This window comes from Phalacrocorax carbo, chromosome 4 (genome assembly GCF_963921805.1).
Source record: "Phalacrocorax carbo chromosome 4, bPhaCar2.1, whole genome shotgun sequence".
Classification (NCBI taxonomy): Eukaryota; Metazoa; Chordata; class Aves; order Suliformes; family Phalacrocoracidae; genus Phalacrocorax; species Phalacrocorax carbo.
Genome location: NC_087516.1, coordinates 84,185,375 through 84,203,298, shown reverse-complemented (window position 1 = coordinate 84,203,298; position 17,924 = coordinate 84,185,375). Strand labels below are relative to the sequence as shown.

Sequence of the window (17,924 nt, the reverse complement as noted above, 5' to 3'; positions counted from 1 at the left end):
CCAGCTGATTTGCTTTCCACAATGCAACAATAACACAGCATTTACTTCCATTCTGGAGTATGGGTGCTACATATTCTTTCAGAAAACACCTTATAAATACACATTACCACAAACTTCCTGAAATGGCGATTAGAAAATCTACTTGCCAGGCCTGCAGATTTAGTTAAACTCTCCTCATGCACGCCTGGTTTGTAAACCAACTTAAAAGCCATGTAACATGACTCTGCTAAACAGTGATACAGCAGGATATCTGATAGGTACGCCTATGGACACCTGTAAATTTACATCAGGTTTCCTGTGTTCTCCTTTCTACCTTGGCAGCTCGGTTTATTATAGCAAACATTTCAGAATAGGCCTAGTACTTTAAACGCATCAGTGCCAACTGAGACATTTTGCACCTTCCCAGCAACAGGGGCTTGACTTGATCAGTCCCTGTACTGCCGAGTGTTAGATTTCAGACTTACAGTGGGGCTAAACAGGACTCGCTCAAGTGTCCGGGCACCTGTGCTCCCACAGGCTGGCAGGTGACAGAGAGGGGAGGCAAGCAGCCAGCCCAAAGCAGGTCCATCTGGCCACAGCCCGGCTCTCAGGCTGCCGCCCTCCCACTGCTCCCCTCTGAACCTTGACCATCTTCCTCACTCCCAGCACAGGTGTGAACTGCACCTGGTAAAGCATTAACTTTGTTCTCTGTGTTAACAAAACAGGAGCCGCTCAGGTGCACCTGTTTGTGTGAGGTTACTGGTACCACAAGGCTATCCAAGTACACCTAAGGAAAAGACCAACCATGCCAAGGGGCAAATTCTCAGCTGGTATTGCAGTTGAGAGAAATAGAGATCCCAATTTTCTCATGTCAATTAGCCTTTGTTGTGGTGGATTTCGTCTTGCAACACCTGAGGTCTCTTGCTCAGTTCAATTTGCAGTCCCTGACATAATGTGTTATCTATTAGACTTTTAAAATTTATTTTTCTAATGCTTTTGAAGCTTTTCTGGGTTTTGTCTTATGTCCTCTTATACACAAACTGTGGCCCCATCTTCCGTGCATTCTTAAGTCCTCAGGAATCCATCTCAGTTTCAGTGACTACCAGAGAAGTCAGTGCAATACCTGCTGACTCCTTGTGGAAAGCTAGATTTTACTTTATGGCTACCTCTATATTCTTTAGGAAGCAAAGCCTAACATTTCAGCTCAACTTGAAACAAATCTGAACAAACACTAACACAGAGACTGCAGTCAAAAAAAGGTGACTGTTCCTCCTAGTGTTTTCGGTGGCCTCTCCATCACGACCTGCGGGTGAGAGACAGACCCACCTAGCACACGGCTGAACAGCAGCAGATGCAACAGCCACGTACTGCCAAGGACATAGTTCGGCTACGTGACCACGCAGACAACGTACACGTCCAGTCCAGAAGCATGTTTGGTATCGCAAAGAGAGGCAATTCATCATTCTTGCAAACCAGATGTGAAGGGGGAATTAACAACTCCCACCTCAAGCGCTGGAATTCATCTATCTCGTTATCACGCACATGAAGAAAGAACAGTTCAGAAAGGTTTTAAGAAATGTTATAGAAGATGTCCCTGCTCGTTGCAGGGGAGTTGGACTAGTTGCCCTTAAAATGTTAGGCCAGATCCTTCACAGAAGTGCTCCTAGACAATCAGTGCAATGTATGGAAAAGGGGGGGAAAAGGGGGAAGAAAAGAGAGGAGAAAATAAAAGGACTAAACATCTAAGTGTCTCTATCCCACACTCTTCAAAAGGACAACACTTAAGAGTTCTACAGAGGCAGAAAACAAGCAAAGGGCAGTCTGGGACTGACAGGAATGCTGTAACCTTGTTTGCGCCTAAACCCACATCTGACCGCACGTCAGATGCAAAATTTAGTCTTTATGTCTGAGCACTGGCAGAGGGATAAGATATTACTGTGCACCAAATCACACAGGTATGCGTGCATCACTCCTGCCTGCTCTTCCAATATGGGTCACGTCTCTTATTTTTACCATGGATAACAAAAAGGAAGACATTGAACTTGGCTGGAAAGTGAGAGTGCTGGCTGGTTTGCATGGCAGGACATACCTCCAGGTAATTCCTTTTGTAAAAATGACAGAATGATGGAGTACCAAGAGCGTGCATTACCAACAGGTGTAATTTCACCCCTGCTTGAAAAGCCATTGCTTAAATAGGAGATGAAAGCCTCAAACTGATGAATGGGGATAAAAAAAATTGGACAGAAATAACATTTGTGTCTCAGGGGAGCTGACTCATGTGGTTCATGCGGTTTTCCATTTGGCTAGGGAGTCACACTGATTTACAATGTGCTCTGACACGACCTGATCAAAATTGTTTTCACCTGCCTCTGGATGGCTCCTAGAACACATTGGGGCATTTATAAACTCTACCAGGGGCATGTCCTTCTAGAGAACTCCACAGCAACAGCGTGCCCCCTCACATCAGCAGCAGTAACGATTACTAAAAAACTCCTTTTAGTTTACCAGATTCTAACAATCCTAACCCAGATCCCACTGTGGTCAGCGGCAGTTTCACAACCAGCTCCTACAGCACCACAATTCAACTGTCCACAAACACAGCCTCTGAATGTCATGACTATTGTTATTTAGCAGTGACAGCCAGCTCCTGCCAGGGCCCTGCCACAACAGGTGTTACACAGTTACACAGCAAAGTCAATGCCCAATTTGAAGGGGAGGGCAGAAATCAAACATAGGTGGGCGGGTTTCCACTCTGGAACGGAAGGCAGCCTGGGTCAGCGAAAGAGGGGAGAAAAGGACCAAGGGGAGAACCTGGAGGAAGGAAAAAACCAGTGTATCAGGTAATAGTAACATGCAAGGGCGGAAGAGGGGAAAGCAGAAAGGCTACCCAGTACAAGCTGTGTCTTTTCCTTCCCTACCAGACAAAGCGCAAGGGCTGGAGCATGTCATGACCATCATGACCATCAGTCAAAGCACCCAGGGACTGATTAGGAAAAATTAAAAAAAAAAAGGGGGGGGGAAGGGGGGGCAGGGCAGGGAAACAGCTTTCTAGAGGAAAGGTACAAGTTTCATAACATCAGACTGTCACTGCTTTGACATGGGATAAAAGCAAGAATGACTCCTTTGAGCTCCACTTCAACAGCAAAACCACTTTGACCTATGGAACTATTTTTTTGTATTCCTGAATAACAGAACCATTATCTCCATTAGTTGAGATGGTGGTATTTGACTGCAGTTGTTTATTCGATCATCTACTGCTTTAAAATTACACTGCAGATAGCACCTCACTGCTGTAGATTACCACAGCAAGAATCTTTGCTGGAGACATTTGTGCGACCCAGCTTCCAGGCCGGTTTTTCAGCCTTCTGGAGAAAGCCCATTCTCACGTTAGAGAACTTGAGTTAACAGCCAGTTGTCGCCTTGCATAGGTGATTACAGAACACAAAAGAGCAGCTGATCCTTGATTTTAAGAATGTAAGTATTATGGGAAGCACTAAAATACAATTTCTGTTTACAAAATACGAAGATGTGAAAGACTAAACCAAGGTCATCAACAGTAAAGTTTCTGGAACACCCCTTTCTGCAATGACTGGATCGAAGGCCCTGTAAGTGCTCAAATGTTTATGAGCCCACAAGCTGATATTCATTAAACACTAACATACATTTTCCAAAGAAGTAAATTCTCACAGTATTTTCACAGCACAAAGTGTGACCCTTCAGTTTGCAGTGATGTGAAAAATAGTTAACTTAAACATCAAGGAATGTTCATATACCATGCAAGAAAAACAGCCAACTTAATGAAAAGGATCTGATATCTGGTTCTCTCCTTTGACTTATTTTCAAGCCAAGGAGGAGGGGTGATGACTGTTTAACCTTTGGTATTTTGGTGGATTTTAGGTTAACAATCTGTTTTCTCTCATATTGTTTTATTTGGCATTTGTGGGACACTTACATAGCTGTTAGGAGTACATACGCCAACAAATATGCTTAGAATAATTTCAGTATGGCAGACCTCACTCTCAAGTGTTTGTTTTTGTACATTGCAGTTTATGGTCCAGGACAGCCAAACCGAAAAAGGTTATTAGAACAACAGTGCTGACTGAACATCATAAAAACAGAATATAATAAATTAATTAAGCATGAGAGGCCTACATCTATTTAAGAATTAGTCTACAAGTTTTATGGAAGCAAAGTAGAGGAGAGTTTCTCATATGCTGTCAAAAGCTATTACTCGAGCACTGCAGAAACACAGTGATCCCACGATCAAAATGTCTGAAGACAAGTTCATTGCCAGCACTGCTGCAAAGTGCTTATGGCATGAACTTAGGTTACTCTGTCTCTTAAAGGGAAAAAAGCAACCCTTCTCCTTACTTACAGGATGCTGGTCAAGAGCCATTATGATCTCTTCGAACTGTGCAACACCTGGTAAAAAGAGCGTCTGTTTGCATTCTGCAATGCTATTTTAAGTACAAATGGGCAGATATTTACAAGCATTATTTGATGAAATTTAGATTAGCTTCCTTTAGAACTTGAAGCACAAATGATTACTTTTCTAATACTTGTCTCCCAGACAGCTCATTACACTATGTGGTTCTAGGATTTTGCTGTTCACAGTGAAAACTGCTTCCAAGATAAAGACACCAGATTGGAGATGTGAAAACTATCCTACACACACACACACTTTTTTCGCCCCCCGGGGGAGCTGTTCGGAACTTACATAGTAGTGAACAAGCAGGCTCTGCTGTCTAGTGAGAACTGCAGTATAATTAATTTTCAAATAGCTGCAATGAAACTTGTAACTTAACCACTTTTGACACACTTACATCTAACACACCTATCTAGCACTATTTATCTACAAGAAACTCATATTTTGTTGCAAAACAAACATGAATTAACATAAACTTTTAAAATACCCCAAAACACTAATCTCTTTCTCAGCCTTGCTTTTTTTGCTCTGACATATGTATTTGGTACTCTCCAAAATTATTGAAGAGAAAGCATTTAACTTTCACAGAGGAGCACCCTCCCTGCTGGAAAGAATTTTCTGAACTGATTGCCTTAATATGAGCTTTCAGTTTCAGGAAAAACACACACAGAACGTAGATGTCACGAAACACCTATCTACGCTTCACCCCCAACACTCCACATCAAAAACCGCCCATGCCACAGCCCCACCGTGACTGGCTTTTGTCCTAATGCACATTCCCTGACCTTGTGAGTCAACCCTCAGAGCAACCCCAGGGGCAAGAGCCTCCTTCAGAGAGAAGAGCGGCTGGAACCAAACAAGCACAGCGACAGTCCCAAGCTCTTCCAAGACAGCCAGCTAGCTAGAAAATGCTCCTTACAAGTTATTCAGGGGTTGCAAAACCTTCAGAGTTAGCATATCTGCTAGGAAAGCAGCTCTGCCACACTAGAACACCCTCTGCCAGGAACCTTCTCTGTACCGAGATTTCAGTAGAAAGTAGTAGAAAGGTCAGCTACCGTGCAATGTAGCGCTCTCATATTCAAAGCGAGTTCTCGAATAAGTACAGCATATTATTTACAACATGTTCTATTTCAACTGCATCAATGCAACTTCCACATGAAAGGGAACATCTCCCATGTGTTGCGGTGTCACCACATTACAAGTTGCTGCGACATAAAACCAATGTATATTGTCTTTGTCACTCACGGAAGGTTTCAACTGATGCACGTGGTTGACATTAGCTGTTTTCTAGGTCTACAAGAAGTGACCTGTAAGTGTACTTCATGCATGTACTAGGGTAATTTATTACTGTCCAAGTCATAACGTATATATCATAATGAAAGCATATGCTGTATCGACTAGTTCTGTAATGGTTTGAATTAGGAGGTCACTGGGTACTTGGCAAGAATCTGTATGACCGTCTGATGACTTGTTGATTCTATGTCACAGTTTCAGGTGGCTCTCTCAGTAAACATTCGTCACAGCAAATCACTTTGTCAAAAAACAACAGTTTCCCCTCGTAACAAACTCTGTTCTCAGTGACATCCAACAGCCCACAAGCACGTAGAAAGTACAGCTATGAAGTTGCTCGTATTAACAGGCAAGGCGGCCTAGAACATCACTCAAACACTAAGAAGGGAAATATTTAGGAATATTGTGTGTAACACACAGAACCCCCTTAAAGTCCATTAGTTCTCATTCCAGCTGTCGTCTTATGCATCCTTCAGTAATGCTTTGAATGTCTCTTCTTACAGCTGGCTTTCACCGAGTCTTACTTATCAGACCATTAGTTAATTTGAGCCAATTAAATGATCTGTTGACAGAATAGCTGTTTATTTCATTCATTTGCACTAAAAGCTTTCATGCATCAGCTCTTTCCGCCTTTTTCTGTTGCTTCCTTTAGAGGCAATAATTTATAATGTGAAAGTCATTGTGTTTGGTAACATTAGGCAGCCAGATGGTTGGGTTTTGCTTTCTATAGCTAGAGAAAGAGAAATACTCCTATTGTAAAGGTTCAAGAGCTGAATATGCTGATAAATACCTGTAGGCGTAACGATTTTGAAAAACTCAGTGACCGAAAAGAAAAAATAAAATTGTTGGTTGGTTTTTTTTTTTAAATATTGTCATTTCACTATCAGTACGATCATATTTCACCGAGCTTACCCAGATATCTTTTCACCCCAGTGCTTATTTTTTTAAGTTAACATAAAACATATAACATCTGAAATATGATGCCTACGAACAAACACTGAAAGGCTCTTAAAACGTTTGCACGCTATTTCACAAAACAGGTTTCCTGGTTACATCTCATTATTACTTATTTAATGAGAACTGACAACGTGTTTCACAAAGGCATTCATTAAGGTTCATTTCGTGCGTGCCCAGGAGCGATAGGAAAATATCTCCTGAGTTACATGTACCACCTCCCAGTTGGGATCTGTTGTGTGACCCATTTTAACTTCTGTAATGCCCACTTGGCTTACATCTACACCTGCAAAGAGCAACTGCTGAGAACATGAGCAAACTGAAGATGAAATTCAGATTCCAATTCAATATAGGAAGAGCTCATTCACGCTGAAGAATTTCCCGCCCCCCCCCCCCGCCCCATAATATAGTGCTGTCTCAAGGAGGACTGGAACTTAGCAGTACACATACAAGGAGATAGGGGTCCTGGCTCCAGTCAGCTCAAGAACGTCAAAATAGCCACTGACTTCTGCAAGGGCGTGACCTCAACCTCCCTATCCAAGTAGGCAACGCACTGCAAGGCAGATGTGGTGAGAGCCAGCTAGTAGATGTTCTCTGCTTTCTACAAGGATCCCACAGAAAAATATCCCAGAAAGCAAACACACATCCTTAAGGTAAACTTGCCCTTTTATGATCTGAGTTAAAGTTTCCAAACTGCTATTATCTAACTTGAAACACAGCAATTTTTTCAGAATACTTATGAAGCAAAGGGCTACACCAGAAAGCAAATTCAGTTTGCCCAGGGAGGCTGTGGAGGCCCTTTTCCCTGAAGACATTTACACCCTGCCTGGACACAGTCCTGTGCCCCCTGCTCTGAGTGTGCCTGCTCAAGCAGGGGGTTGGACGGGATGATCTCCAGAGGTCCCTTCCAACCCCTGCCATGCTGTGACTCTGTAGACCCTGGGACCACCATGGAGTGCTTATTGCACATTTGAATCACTAGACAGCCACTTGAGCGTTCAGAATCAGAGAATCACACAATCCCAGGTTGGAGGGGACCTCAGGGATCATCTAGTTCAACCTCTCTAAGAAGAGCAGTCTAGACAAGATGGCCCAGCACCCTGTCCAGACGGCTCTTGAATGTGTCCAACGTGGCTGAGTCAACCACTTCCCTGGGGAGATTATTCCAATGGTGACTGTCCTCACTGTGAAAAATTTCCCTCTGGTGTCCAATCAAAATCTCCCCAAAAGCAAAATAAACTCCAGGGAATAAATAAAACACATCCAAGAAATGAGTCAGTTGGAGAAGAGAGACCCTACAAGGCATCCCTCAGGAAAGTGCTACCTCCAAGTTCTGCTGCTTTTCCTGGAAAGGATGAAATGGTGGCTCAACTGCCATTCCCGTGGGAAGAGGAAATTACAGACAGTCCCCATCTGGAGTCGGCCTACACAATACATCAGAGACTCCGGTTTTTTTCTCCACGCGCCTAGAGAACGTCTAACAACAAAATCCTACAACACCTCCAATTCTTGATGTCTTTGCTAGAGGGAAGGCCCTGTCCCAAAACTTATCAATAACCCTTTTCAATCACTTTGGAAAGTGTGAGTCCCACAGGAGTGTGCTTCAAGACTGAAAAACAGAGTTCTTCCATTCGCAGGAAAGACATTTAGCTCTTCTTTTCCCCCACCATGTATTTCAGTCAGTGATTTAATCCCAGTATGTGGTGTCTCAAAAAACATGTATTTTCTAGCTAAAGAATTTATATAGTCACTTTTATTTACATTCCTCTCGAATTGTGAATTAAAAAAAAGAAGGGTTAAGAATGTGAACGAACACATGACAAACTCGTCTCCATCAACAACTTATGCACACAACTGACACGCTTGGAAAACAAAAGGAAGTCTTTTCAACTGTTTCTTATATGGGTTGTTAAATTATATTCAGCCTCGTACCCTGACATTGAGAATCAGACTTCTGAATTGGCCAACTATGGCTACTTTAGGAAAACATAATAGTACGTTTGGTTTATTTATAGGCTGTGATCACCTGTTTGTCTGTTTTTTAGCGATGCTCTTTGATGATTCAGCGAAGCGTTACCCACTTCAAGGAGTTCTCTTCCTGTTGAGAGTTTTATTTCTTCAAGGTGATAGGCCGCAAAGGAAGTTTTCCATTAGCTAGCGTTTAACACGTCCTACTGTCACAAATACAATAAGCTCAGCTGCAACGTTCATTTGCTGTATGTATCTACAGTAGCATCCCCAGTCCGATCAGTGTTCTTAACCGGGCTGGCTGTGTGTAAGAGAGCTACTCTCCCCACCCCAACTCAAATGCTAATATAGACCCAGCCTCACATACATGTATGCAATCGCTCATCAGTCCCTCTTGAGCTGTCTTTTCGAAGAACCGAGAACTGCTGCTGAGACAAATAAAACCAACTACAAGGTCTTTAAAAGGGACCTTAATTGGTCTTGAATTAATAGAAGTTAATAAAATTACGTATTTTGATCGGAATCCTAAGTGAACTTTGAGGTCTTCTGATGACAACTAAAACCATTCAAATACTATGCCATATGCCTTGCTGTCAGCTCATCTGAAACATGACCATGTGCACAAGTAATCTGCAGTTATTCATAGCTGTTAGGTCACTAAAATAATCTAATTCACGTATTTTATAAAATATACTTAGCTTTCCTAACTTTTGCTTCACTTTTGGTAAATTACAGAAAAGGAGGAAGAAATGACAGATGCTCTATATTTCTTCTCTTTTTCATGTGCTTTTCTATGGGAGTATCAGTTTTGCAGCCCTCCAACAGAAAACACACACTACATCCGATCATGGAATTTTAAGGCATTTAAAATAATCTGCAATTCACATATTACAATTAAACTAGAAACTTTTTCATGATGCTGCACCTACAACTTAGCGAGGCAGAATCTTGGGGGAAAAAATTTAACTGGTCCTTTTTAAGATATATTTCTCCAGAACTGATCTGATAAACACTAAAAAAAATCATACTGAACTTAAGAGCTCCCTTAGCGTGCTGTATAACATTTGAAGTAATGTTCTTTGCTCGCTTTCTCATCCCCTTTCTGTTGCCGGCACTTCATGATCCTACAAGTGAAATAACAAACATAACTACACCATAAATGTACAGCCAGCTCCCTAACACCTGTTTTTTAAGGTTCACAGGACTCTGGATCCAACGGCCCCATTTCCAAGCTTTGCAAGTGCTTTTATACTCTGTTACACATGTTGCCAGACATGCATCATCATATAGTACACTAATAGTAGCAGACTATCACGCCTACGATTTCTGGAGATAAAGTATAAGGAACAAAGGTTCCATTTGTCATACGCATAAGAGGTCCCAACAAGTAACACGATTTCCACACATCCCTAGCCCATTTTATCAGGGGAAAAATGCAAACTGAGCCTTCAAGAGAGGAAATAAATCCATCACATCTACATCCAGGAAACACAGCCTCATTTCTTTCATGCTACACTCTTTCCGATGACAGGAAATTTGTTATATATTTTCTATTTCAAGGACAAAAGTGATTTGTTTGAAATTAAGTTATGATCACCTGCATGACTCATAGAATTGCCATAGCAATTTATTAAACCGGCAAACATAGGCTGAGTTAAAACGGAAATAAACATGTCTATAATACCCTCTTTTTCTTGAGCGGTAACCCTTCATAGATGTTGGGAAACAGTAAAGGGAAAAAAGATCATGTCAGCACAATATTTTTAGTCATATACAGTGCAATCTTACACTTCATCGAGTTTCTAACAGAGGAAACAGGTATATCAGAACGTGCCTAATGAACAAGTTTTTCTAAGTCAGCGACAGTGCTTGCTTTGTATGGCTCTAAAGGAACAAGCTGTAACCACTGCGCCTATACAGCTTCAATAATACACATTTCAAAGCCAGAGAGGCCCTGCCATCTAGCTCCGTTCACAGCCAATACTCAGTGCAGAAAAAGCTGAACAAGTTCCCTGTTACTAGGTATGAATTTCATCTGATCTCCTGGTTGCAGCTCTCACACAACTGATAACAAGAACATTGGGTTGGGTTTTTCTGGGGGTTGTTGCTTTGTTTTTGGTTTTGTTGGTTTTGTTGGTTTTTTGGTTTGGTTTGTTTGGGGTTTTTTTTGGGGGGTGCTGGTGTGTGTAGAAACCTTCTTTCTGCACCCCCCAGTCAGTGGAACGGGGGAGGAAGGATGAATCCTTAGCTTGCTAATGTCCTTAATGTCCATCAACAGATTCCACCTAAGTATTGGAAGTGCCTGAACACTTTCGATGCTGGCACTGATGCCCGCAAGAACATAACTGTAACTTGGTTCCAACTGCCCCGAAATCCAAATCCAAGCTTGCAGGGTACCTATGCCTTCAGATACACCAGTGTAGCTGTAGTCTTCCTCTCTGCCCCATCATCCCAAACCTCTTCCAAATGATCAGCCAAATCATCAGCCCCAAGATATTCACACGGTACCCAAGACATTTGCTCTGGAACACAATAAGGAGCACCTGAGTATTGCAAAATCTCCTAAGGCTTTTGTAAATACAAACTATGATATCCATGGAGTCTTTTATCACCTTGAATAAACAAGTAATATTTAATGCATACCAGAGTATAGGTGAGGGCTAGACAGGGTAAACATACACCTGTGTAAAGAAGTCAAGACCTGTCTGCCTGCTGAGTTCATCTGATCGTAAGACCTGCATTGGATTTCAGGTGAATTCTCATTTATGAGAACACAGAGAATTCACCAGTACTGCCAAAATCCACCAGCAGCCCCTTGTTACTTTTCAGTGCAGCCCCCGCTCATTTTTTAAAACACTCTTCTGCCTCATGCATCTTATTTCTCAGAACCTTTTCTGGGTCCAGTTTTTGCATGGAACTGGTTAATAAGCAAATAATGCAACACTTTGGTAATGCAGGCTCGTTTTAGAGGATTAACCTCCCAGATGAACTTGACATATGGATGACCTGCAAAAGCCAATATGAAACAGAGAGGAAATAGGAACCTCAGCTAGTCAAGGCACAGAGTGTCACCCATCACAGCTGAGAGATGTGGGGTTTTTTTCCAGTACAGTGCAGTTTTCGAGACTGGATTTTTTAAATCCTCTCCCTCCTGCTCTCTGTGAGAGAAAAAGGAGATATTTCACCCTACTTTTTTGTTGCTTTTGTTGGGTTAGGGTTTTTTGTTGTTTTTTGTTTGGTTGGTGTTGTTCTGGTTTTGTGGGTTTTGGTGTTGAGTGGTGGCTTTTTATTTGGTCTTCTGGGGTTTTGTTGTTGGGGGTGGGGGTAGGCTTGTACAAATAGCATAGGCTGGCTGTATATCCAGAGAAGACAAACAGAAAAATCATCCTCTGGCAGAAGTAGTTTTCTAAGGCTCCAGACACACCAGCAGAGCTCCCACCAGCAACATCAGGTGAGAGCTCTGGCACTGTTCAGTACATCTCCTAGCACTGTGTCACACAGAAGTAGTTCTGCTCACCCTTAAATAACAGGCTGAGCCTTGCTGCAGATAATGCTACAGCAAAGCAAGTATTACAAAAAGCTTTGTCAAGATCACACTCACTCAGCTCCTCAGACCTTTTTTAGATCCTTTGCTTTTTCATCTCCCATTTCTGCAGTAATCCTGAATCTCATCCCAAGAATGTTGTCATGTGTGCACAGTCATTTTTGAGGTAGACCACAAAGCCTTACTCAGCCTTACCTGGACGGACTAAGAAAAGCTAGTCTTACATTGACCAGTGTTTTGTAAGGAATCCCAAGGATTTAATTAAATTGCCCGTTGGCTCAGAGAGACCCAACTTGCTTTTGTCACACGGTCCCATTCAAACGAGGATGCTAAGTCACATGACAACTCTCTGCTGCGTCTCCCATTTTTATTAGTCTAACTTGTACGACTTGGAAGCCAGTCCCACGGCTTGCGCTGCCTTCACCTCAAAACAATGAGCAGGTTCTAGATACCACATACTGGACAGATAAGCACAGAAACCATGTAGGTATCTCACTTACTGAGAACAGACAGGATCCTGCAACGTAAGCATTGCTTGGCAGGAGTTTTAGCTTTCCAAATAGGCAGCGGATTCTTTAGGTAGGCTGCTTTTCTCAACAGCCAGTGTACGTGGTCTTGGAGCACAAGTGCAATCTCTAAAAAACCGTACAGAATTGTCTAGAGCCCTAGTAATAATACAGGCGGCACTATCAAGATCAAAACAAATGAACAAACACGGTTTCATAAGGGAATACCTTGTCTCTGCTGGTTCATCAGGTACACAATAGTGAAAAACCAAATGTGTCTTTTGTGTAGATCTATGATTGCCGCCAACAGGTTTATGTTCTGAATCACTGTTTGAAATGCTTTCCCACACTGAAATATATTACGGAAACATTATGGGGTCTCCTCTAAACTAGCTAACTGCAGGAGAGTCAGAGTTGATGCTAAAATTGCACACTTGATACACTTCATTTTATCTAGGTATCTACTGAATAGCTTGTAATACTACTCACTGTTCCAAAAACCTTTGATACATAACCAGAGGCTGTTTTGGGGGCCTAGAAATTATATCACTGCAGAAGGCCAGGGAACTAAGAACAGCTGTCTTTATTTTGATAGAAAGCTTACTACTTATTTTTTACTTTAATTTTAAAGGCTATCCCATAATTTATCTACCTTCATTTTTTAGAGCCCCGCATTTAACTTGCCAGGCAGAGTGCTAAAACCTTACAGTGCTTTCCAAATCCAAGCTCTGCTTAACACAGCTGTGGTGGCTCCCGCCTTCTCGTTTCAATATCCTCGGCCACAGCAGTATAAGGATGAACAGCGCAATAACAAAGAGGGGAAATAAACCAGCTCCAACATATAAAGACATGCTTCAGAGCATCAGAAAAAAAGAAACAAAAAAAAAGCCCCTCATAACTCTTTTGGTTTAGTAAACCAAATGAGTAAAATATATTTAAAAAAAAAAAAATATTAGGCATATGAAGCTATTGTACCTCTTTCTGTCCAGGTTACTGAGGGTTGAGTTTCACCCAGGGAGGGGAATCTCTAGCAGAAGTTTCCCTGAGTTCCCAGACTGCACTGGATCCCAGTTGAGTGCTACTGCACCCTGTCCAGAAGACTGAGAAGCCTATCACTGACCTCAGCTCTTTCCAGTGCCCTCCCTAGGCACTCTGTGGTAACAGAAAAGCATGTTTCACTTCCCACCCCTAGATCCACACAGTACCCTGTCAGCACAGCGAGGGGACCCAAATCAGTCTGTAGGGAGGTCTCAGCCAGTCCGAAGTGCTGGGCTAACCCCTGCTGCCTTTACATGAAGTCAGGAATACCTGTTAGTATGAAGTGACGGACCTTTCCTGCACTGAAAGGGTTCTGCCTCGCTCTGTAAAATGAAGACATTACATTTCCTTTTTAGGATGCTCTGAAGACCACAGCTAGAAGAAGTGAACTACAAGAGTAAGGTGCTCCCATTAGCAATTGGGTTTTCTTCTTTTTAACATTATAGTAAATACGTGGTAGAAGCCGCAGAGTGTTTCCATTTTCAAGGCTAAACCACCGCAACATTGTTCCACATATGTTGTGGAACCACACTTCAGGCAGCATTTTCTCTGCACATTTTAGAGATTAATTAGCTAGCCATAAAAGAATGAATATCAACCCTGGAACTCCAGAAGGGAGGGATGTTATGCTTTTACTTCCATTAGTAGAGTATAAAGAAAGCAAAAATATCATTAGTACATGCCTGCTCAACTTCCTAAGCAAGCAGAAGCAGGAAATAAGATCATGATCACTTCTGACTTCCAGAACACCCAGCGCTGCCTTTGCAGTCTCTTCTATTATTTTTCTTTGACATGAGAAGCGATCTAACAGACAGAAATCAGGCTCCCGCACTGTTCTCCCTAAACACGGCAATAAGACTAGGATGACAATTCTGGGCTCATTTTCCGTTGCGTTACAAAGTTTAAATGGAAGCAGATTGACTTAAATCAGGAAACTCAAAACCTCCTTCTCTGTACAGCATGTGGGTACAAACCCTTCATTGCGCAAAACTAAAGCTATTAAAAAGCCAAGAGTATAGGACCCTCCACCCTCTAAATTGAAGGATATTGATCTAGCTACATTTACAAGTGGCCATCTGAACTTCAGCAACACTGTCCCCCGAGCATACCTACACGAACGTGGGGGAGTGACAGGCAAAGCAGGACATATTCCCAAGTGGCCTCTGCCATCATTATCCCAGTCAAGTAAAGCACCGGCAAGCACAGCACACAGACAGCTTTGCTAGTGTGTGCGAGCTGGCTCAGTCAGGAGGTCCACGGCCATATTTGTAAGGCAGGCCTGTGTTAGGCCCAACACACCCAGCACCCCACCAAAACTCAGCAGGGAAACTCCAACAGCACCAGTGGTAATGAGTTTCAAAGCCATGCTCCCAACAATCAGGCTGCACGTTCCTCTATTTGAGGCACACACGGGAATGAAATTTGCACAGCAGGATTCTACAACTTCTTAGGAAATCAAACTACACTTGACTGGATGATTTTCTTCTTGTATCCTTCAGCTCATCACTTACCTTTTGTAGACTTTTGAGCAGTGTTTTCATACGCTTTGCTTATTTAAAAAAAAACAAAGGAAACCCACAACAACAAAAAAAACAACCCCAAGCAAACAAACCCACCACCATCAAACTTCAATGTTTCAAGAAATCTCTCCTAAATCAAATAATCTTTTTCAAACATTCCACCTCAAGGATTCCTGAAACGTACCTTGGTTTCCTATTCAGATTCTTTTGAAAGCTGTTAAGGGAAATGTGATCTCACAAATACTCACAGAAATGTTTCCAGTGCGATTGGCTTCCTCTCTGTCTGCCAGGGCCTGCAAAAAGTTATCTTTTAGTTCTTTTCGTACACTTGCTAGTGACCTAGGAAGAAAAAAACGGGACTATTATTACTATTTATTATTGCCAAAGACTCTGGGTTCATCGTTGGGTTAAGTGTGCTGTAAATATACACAGACAGTCCTCACCCTGTTGTAGCTAATTTGTCTATTGTCTGTTCTGCTTTTACAAAGCCCTAAACCACTCTTCAAAAAACATGAATACCACACATGTATGATATAATAATAGCTAATCAGAAGGTGACTTGCACTAACACACATTTTTCAATTATATATCCAGAGTAATCTAAGCACTTACTTTATGTCTCCAGAATTACAGCCAAAGTCATGTTTGCATAAGAATAGCAAGTTTTCACAGTGTACCAATATAAACTTAAACGGACCTAATACTTTATTCTCAGCCAGCAACTTATCAAATGAACTAGTACATACCTGGACTGTTTGGTGCAGTAGGGTCAATAAAGTTTATGTATCCTTAAGTACAAACTATGAAAAGAAAAACCAATTTTGTTCCACAAAAACCGGCAAAAAAAAAAGCTATCACTAGAAAGAATACCATAAGCTAGAAGTTACTTGTTAGCCTTTGAACCTCGTGCCCTAGAATTCAGGGTCATTGTCAATAGAAAACACGCATCAGATGAACAAAAACACTGAACAAATCCTTTGTGCTGGGTTTGTCTGGGATAGAGTAAATTTTCTCCATAGTAGCTAGCATGGGCCGGTGTTTTGGATTTGTGCTGAGAAGAGCATTGATAACGCAGGGATGTTTTCATTACTGCTGAGCAGGGTTTGCACAGAGCCACGGCCTTCGCTGCTCCTCACCCCACCAGCGAGGGGGCTGGCGGTACAAAAGGAGCCAGGAGGGAACAGGCTGGGACAGTGACCCCAACTGACCCCAAGGATGTCACACACTGCGTGACATCACACTCACCACATAAAGCTAGGGGAAAACGGGGGAACAGGGTGGGGGGATGGGGGGATGGGGATGAACACACATTCACAGTGATGGCATTTGCCTTCCCAAGTCACCCTTACATATGATGTAGCCCTGCTTTCCTGGGGACGGCTGAACACCTGCCTGCCCCTGGGAAGAAGTGAGGGAATTCCCTGTTTTACTCTGCTTGTGCACAGAGATTTTGCTTTACATGTTAAACTGCCTTTATCTCAACCCAGGAGTTTCCTCACTTTCACTCTTCCGATTCTATCCCCACCCCACCGGGGCAGGGAGCGAGCGAGGGGCTGTATGGGGCTTAGTTGGCAGCTGTCGTTAAACCACAAAACCCTTCAACATAAATGAGATTCTTAAAAATGGTTTCTACAAGTCTCTTAACCTAACCTAAAGACCTTCTCCTTCTGCAAGGGTCATTGCACTGACTCCAGTGTACTTCACACACCTGAGAAGTAAGCCGAGACTTCTTAAGCCCCACGTTAAGTGGCTTCAGTGGGAACTTTTCTCCTTTTCAAGTCTAAAGCAGTGAACACTGACTGAAAAGCGCGCTCTCAGGCAATCCAAGGCAAACTAGAGCCTTCGAGTTCACCACAGATCTACCTGAAAGGAGAGGGATTATTATGTCCCACAGCTATCTCAATGGGAATATTTTGCTAAAAAGCAGTGGCATTTGTCAATCCAAGTAGACACAATAGAGCATCAGAAAAAGGTATTTCTACCAAGTGTACACATTATCATGTTTCCAATAAAAGAGTGCCACAAAACCTGAAAAATTCCCTTTTCTCAATTTTTAATATAGACGTGCATACTAATGTCCTTAAACTGAGTGAAAAGCCTGTATCTAAGCTTCAAAACTCTGATGCAGAGCTATCAGGTCAATCTCTGGCCACTTTACCAGCTGTTATCCAGAAGTACATTAGTTCGAAGCTGTTTCAGAAGTGCATCTGCTGCACCATAAAAATAAGAAAAATGAAGGAAAGACTAACATATGGATTAAAACACCTCAATTCATTTCTTATCCGTCTTTTACATCTAATTGAGTATAAAATTTTCCTTCTCCTGTCCTGTTACGAACTCTAGATTCTCAGAGTCTTCCTTCTTCTGGCAGAGGTTAATACTGAATCACTAACAAATCCATGTTCAACAACTGCGCTAGCCAACTTCACTTGAAGTTTGTGGCTGCTATTTTGAACCAGAAGAAGGGTGTTGGCACCTGAAAGACTATGCAACTTTATCCACTTAAATCTTGGGTTCCAATACGAGACTTCACCTTTCCTTAAAAACCTTGTCTTCCTCGCCAATCACCAGCAAATAATCACTGCCCCACTTGCAGAACACAAAGATGTATAAAACTTTTTTTTGAGTAAATATCACTACTTCAGCATTAGAACCCACTGAGCCGTGCCCAAAAATCAAGCTGCACTGTCTCTGAAAAA

General features: G+C 42.2%; 1 protein-coding gene across 4 annotated transcripts in view; it reads right to left on the bottom strand.

Annotated features, from left to right (window-relative positions):
* The window catches only part of CFAP299 (cilia and flagella associated protein 299), a 214,341-nt gene that overhangs the window by 126,659 nt on the left and 69,758 nt on the right, over window positions 1–17,924 (bottom strand). For all 4 annotated transcript variants that reach the window (XR_010372857.1, XM_064450770.1, XM_064450769.1 and 1 more), the window contains exon 3: window positions 15,474–15,564. Coding sequence is in view for 3 of the 4 variants with exons in the window: in XM_064450770.1 (XP_064306840.1) it covers window positions 15,474–15,564 (91 nt within the window). In the remaining variant the exon portion in view is untranslated. The remainder of the gene's footprint in view (window positions 1–15,473; window positions 15,565–17,924) is intronic.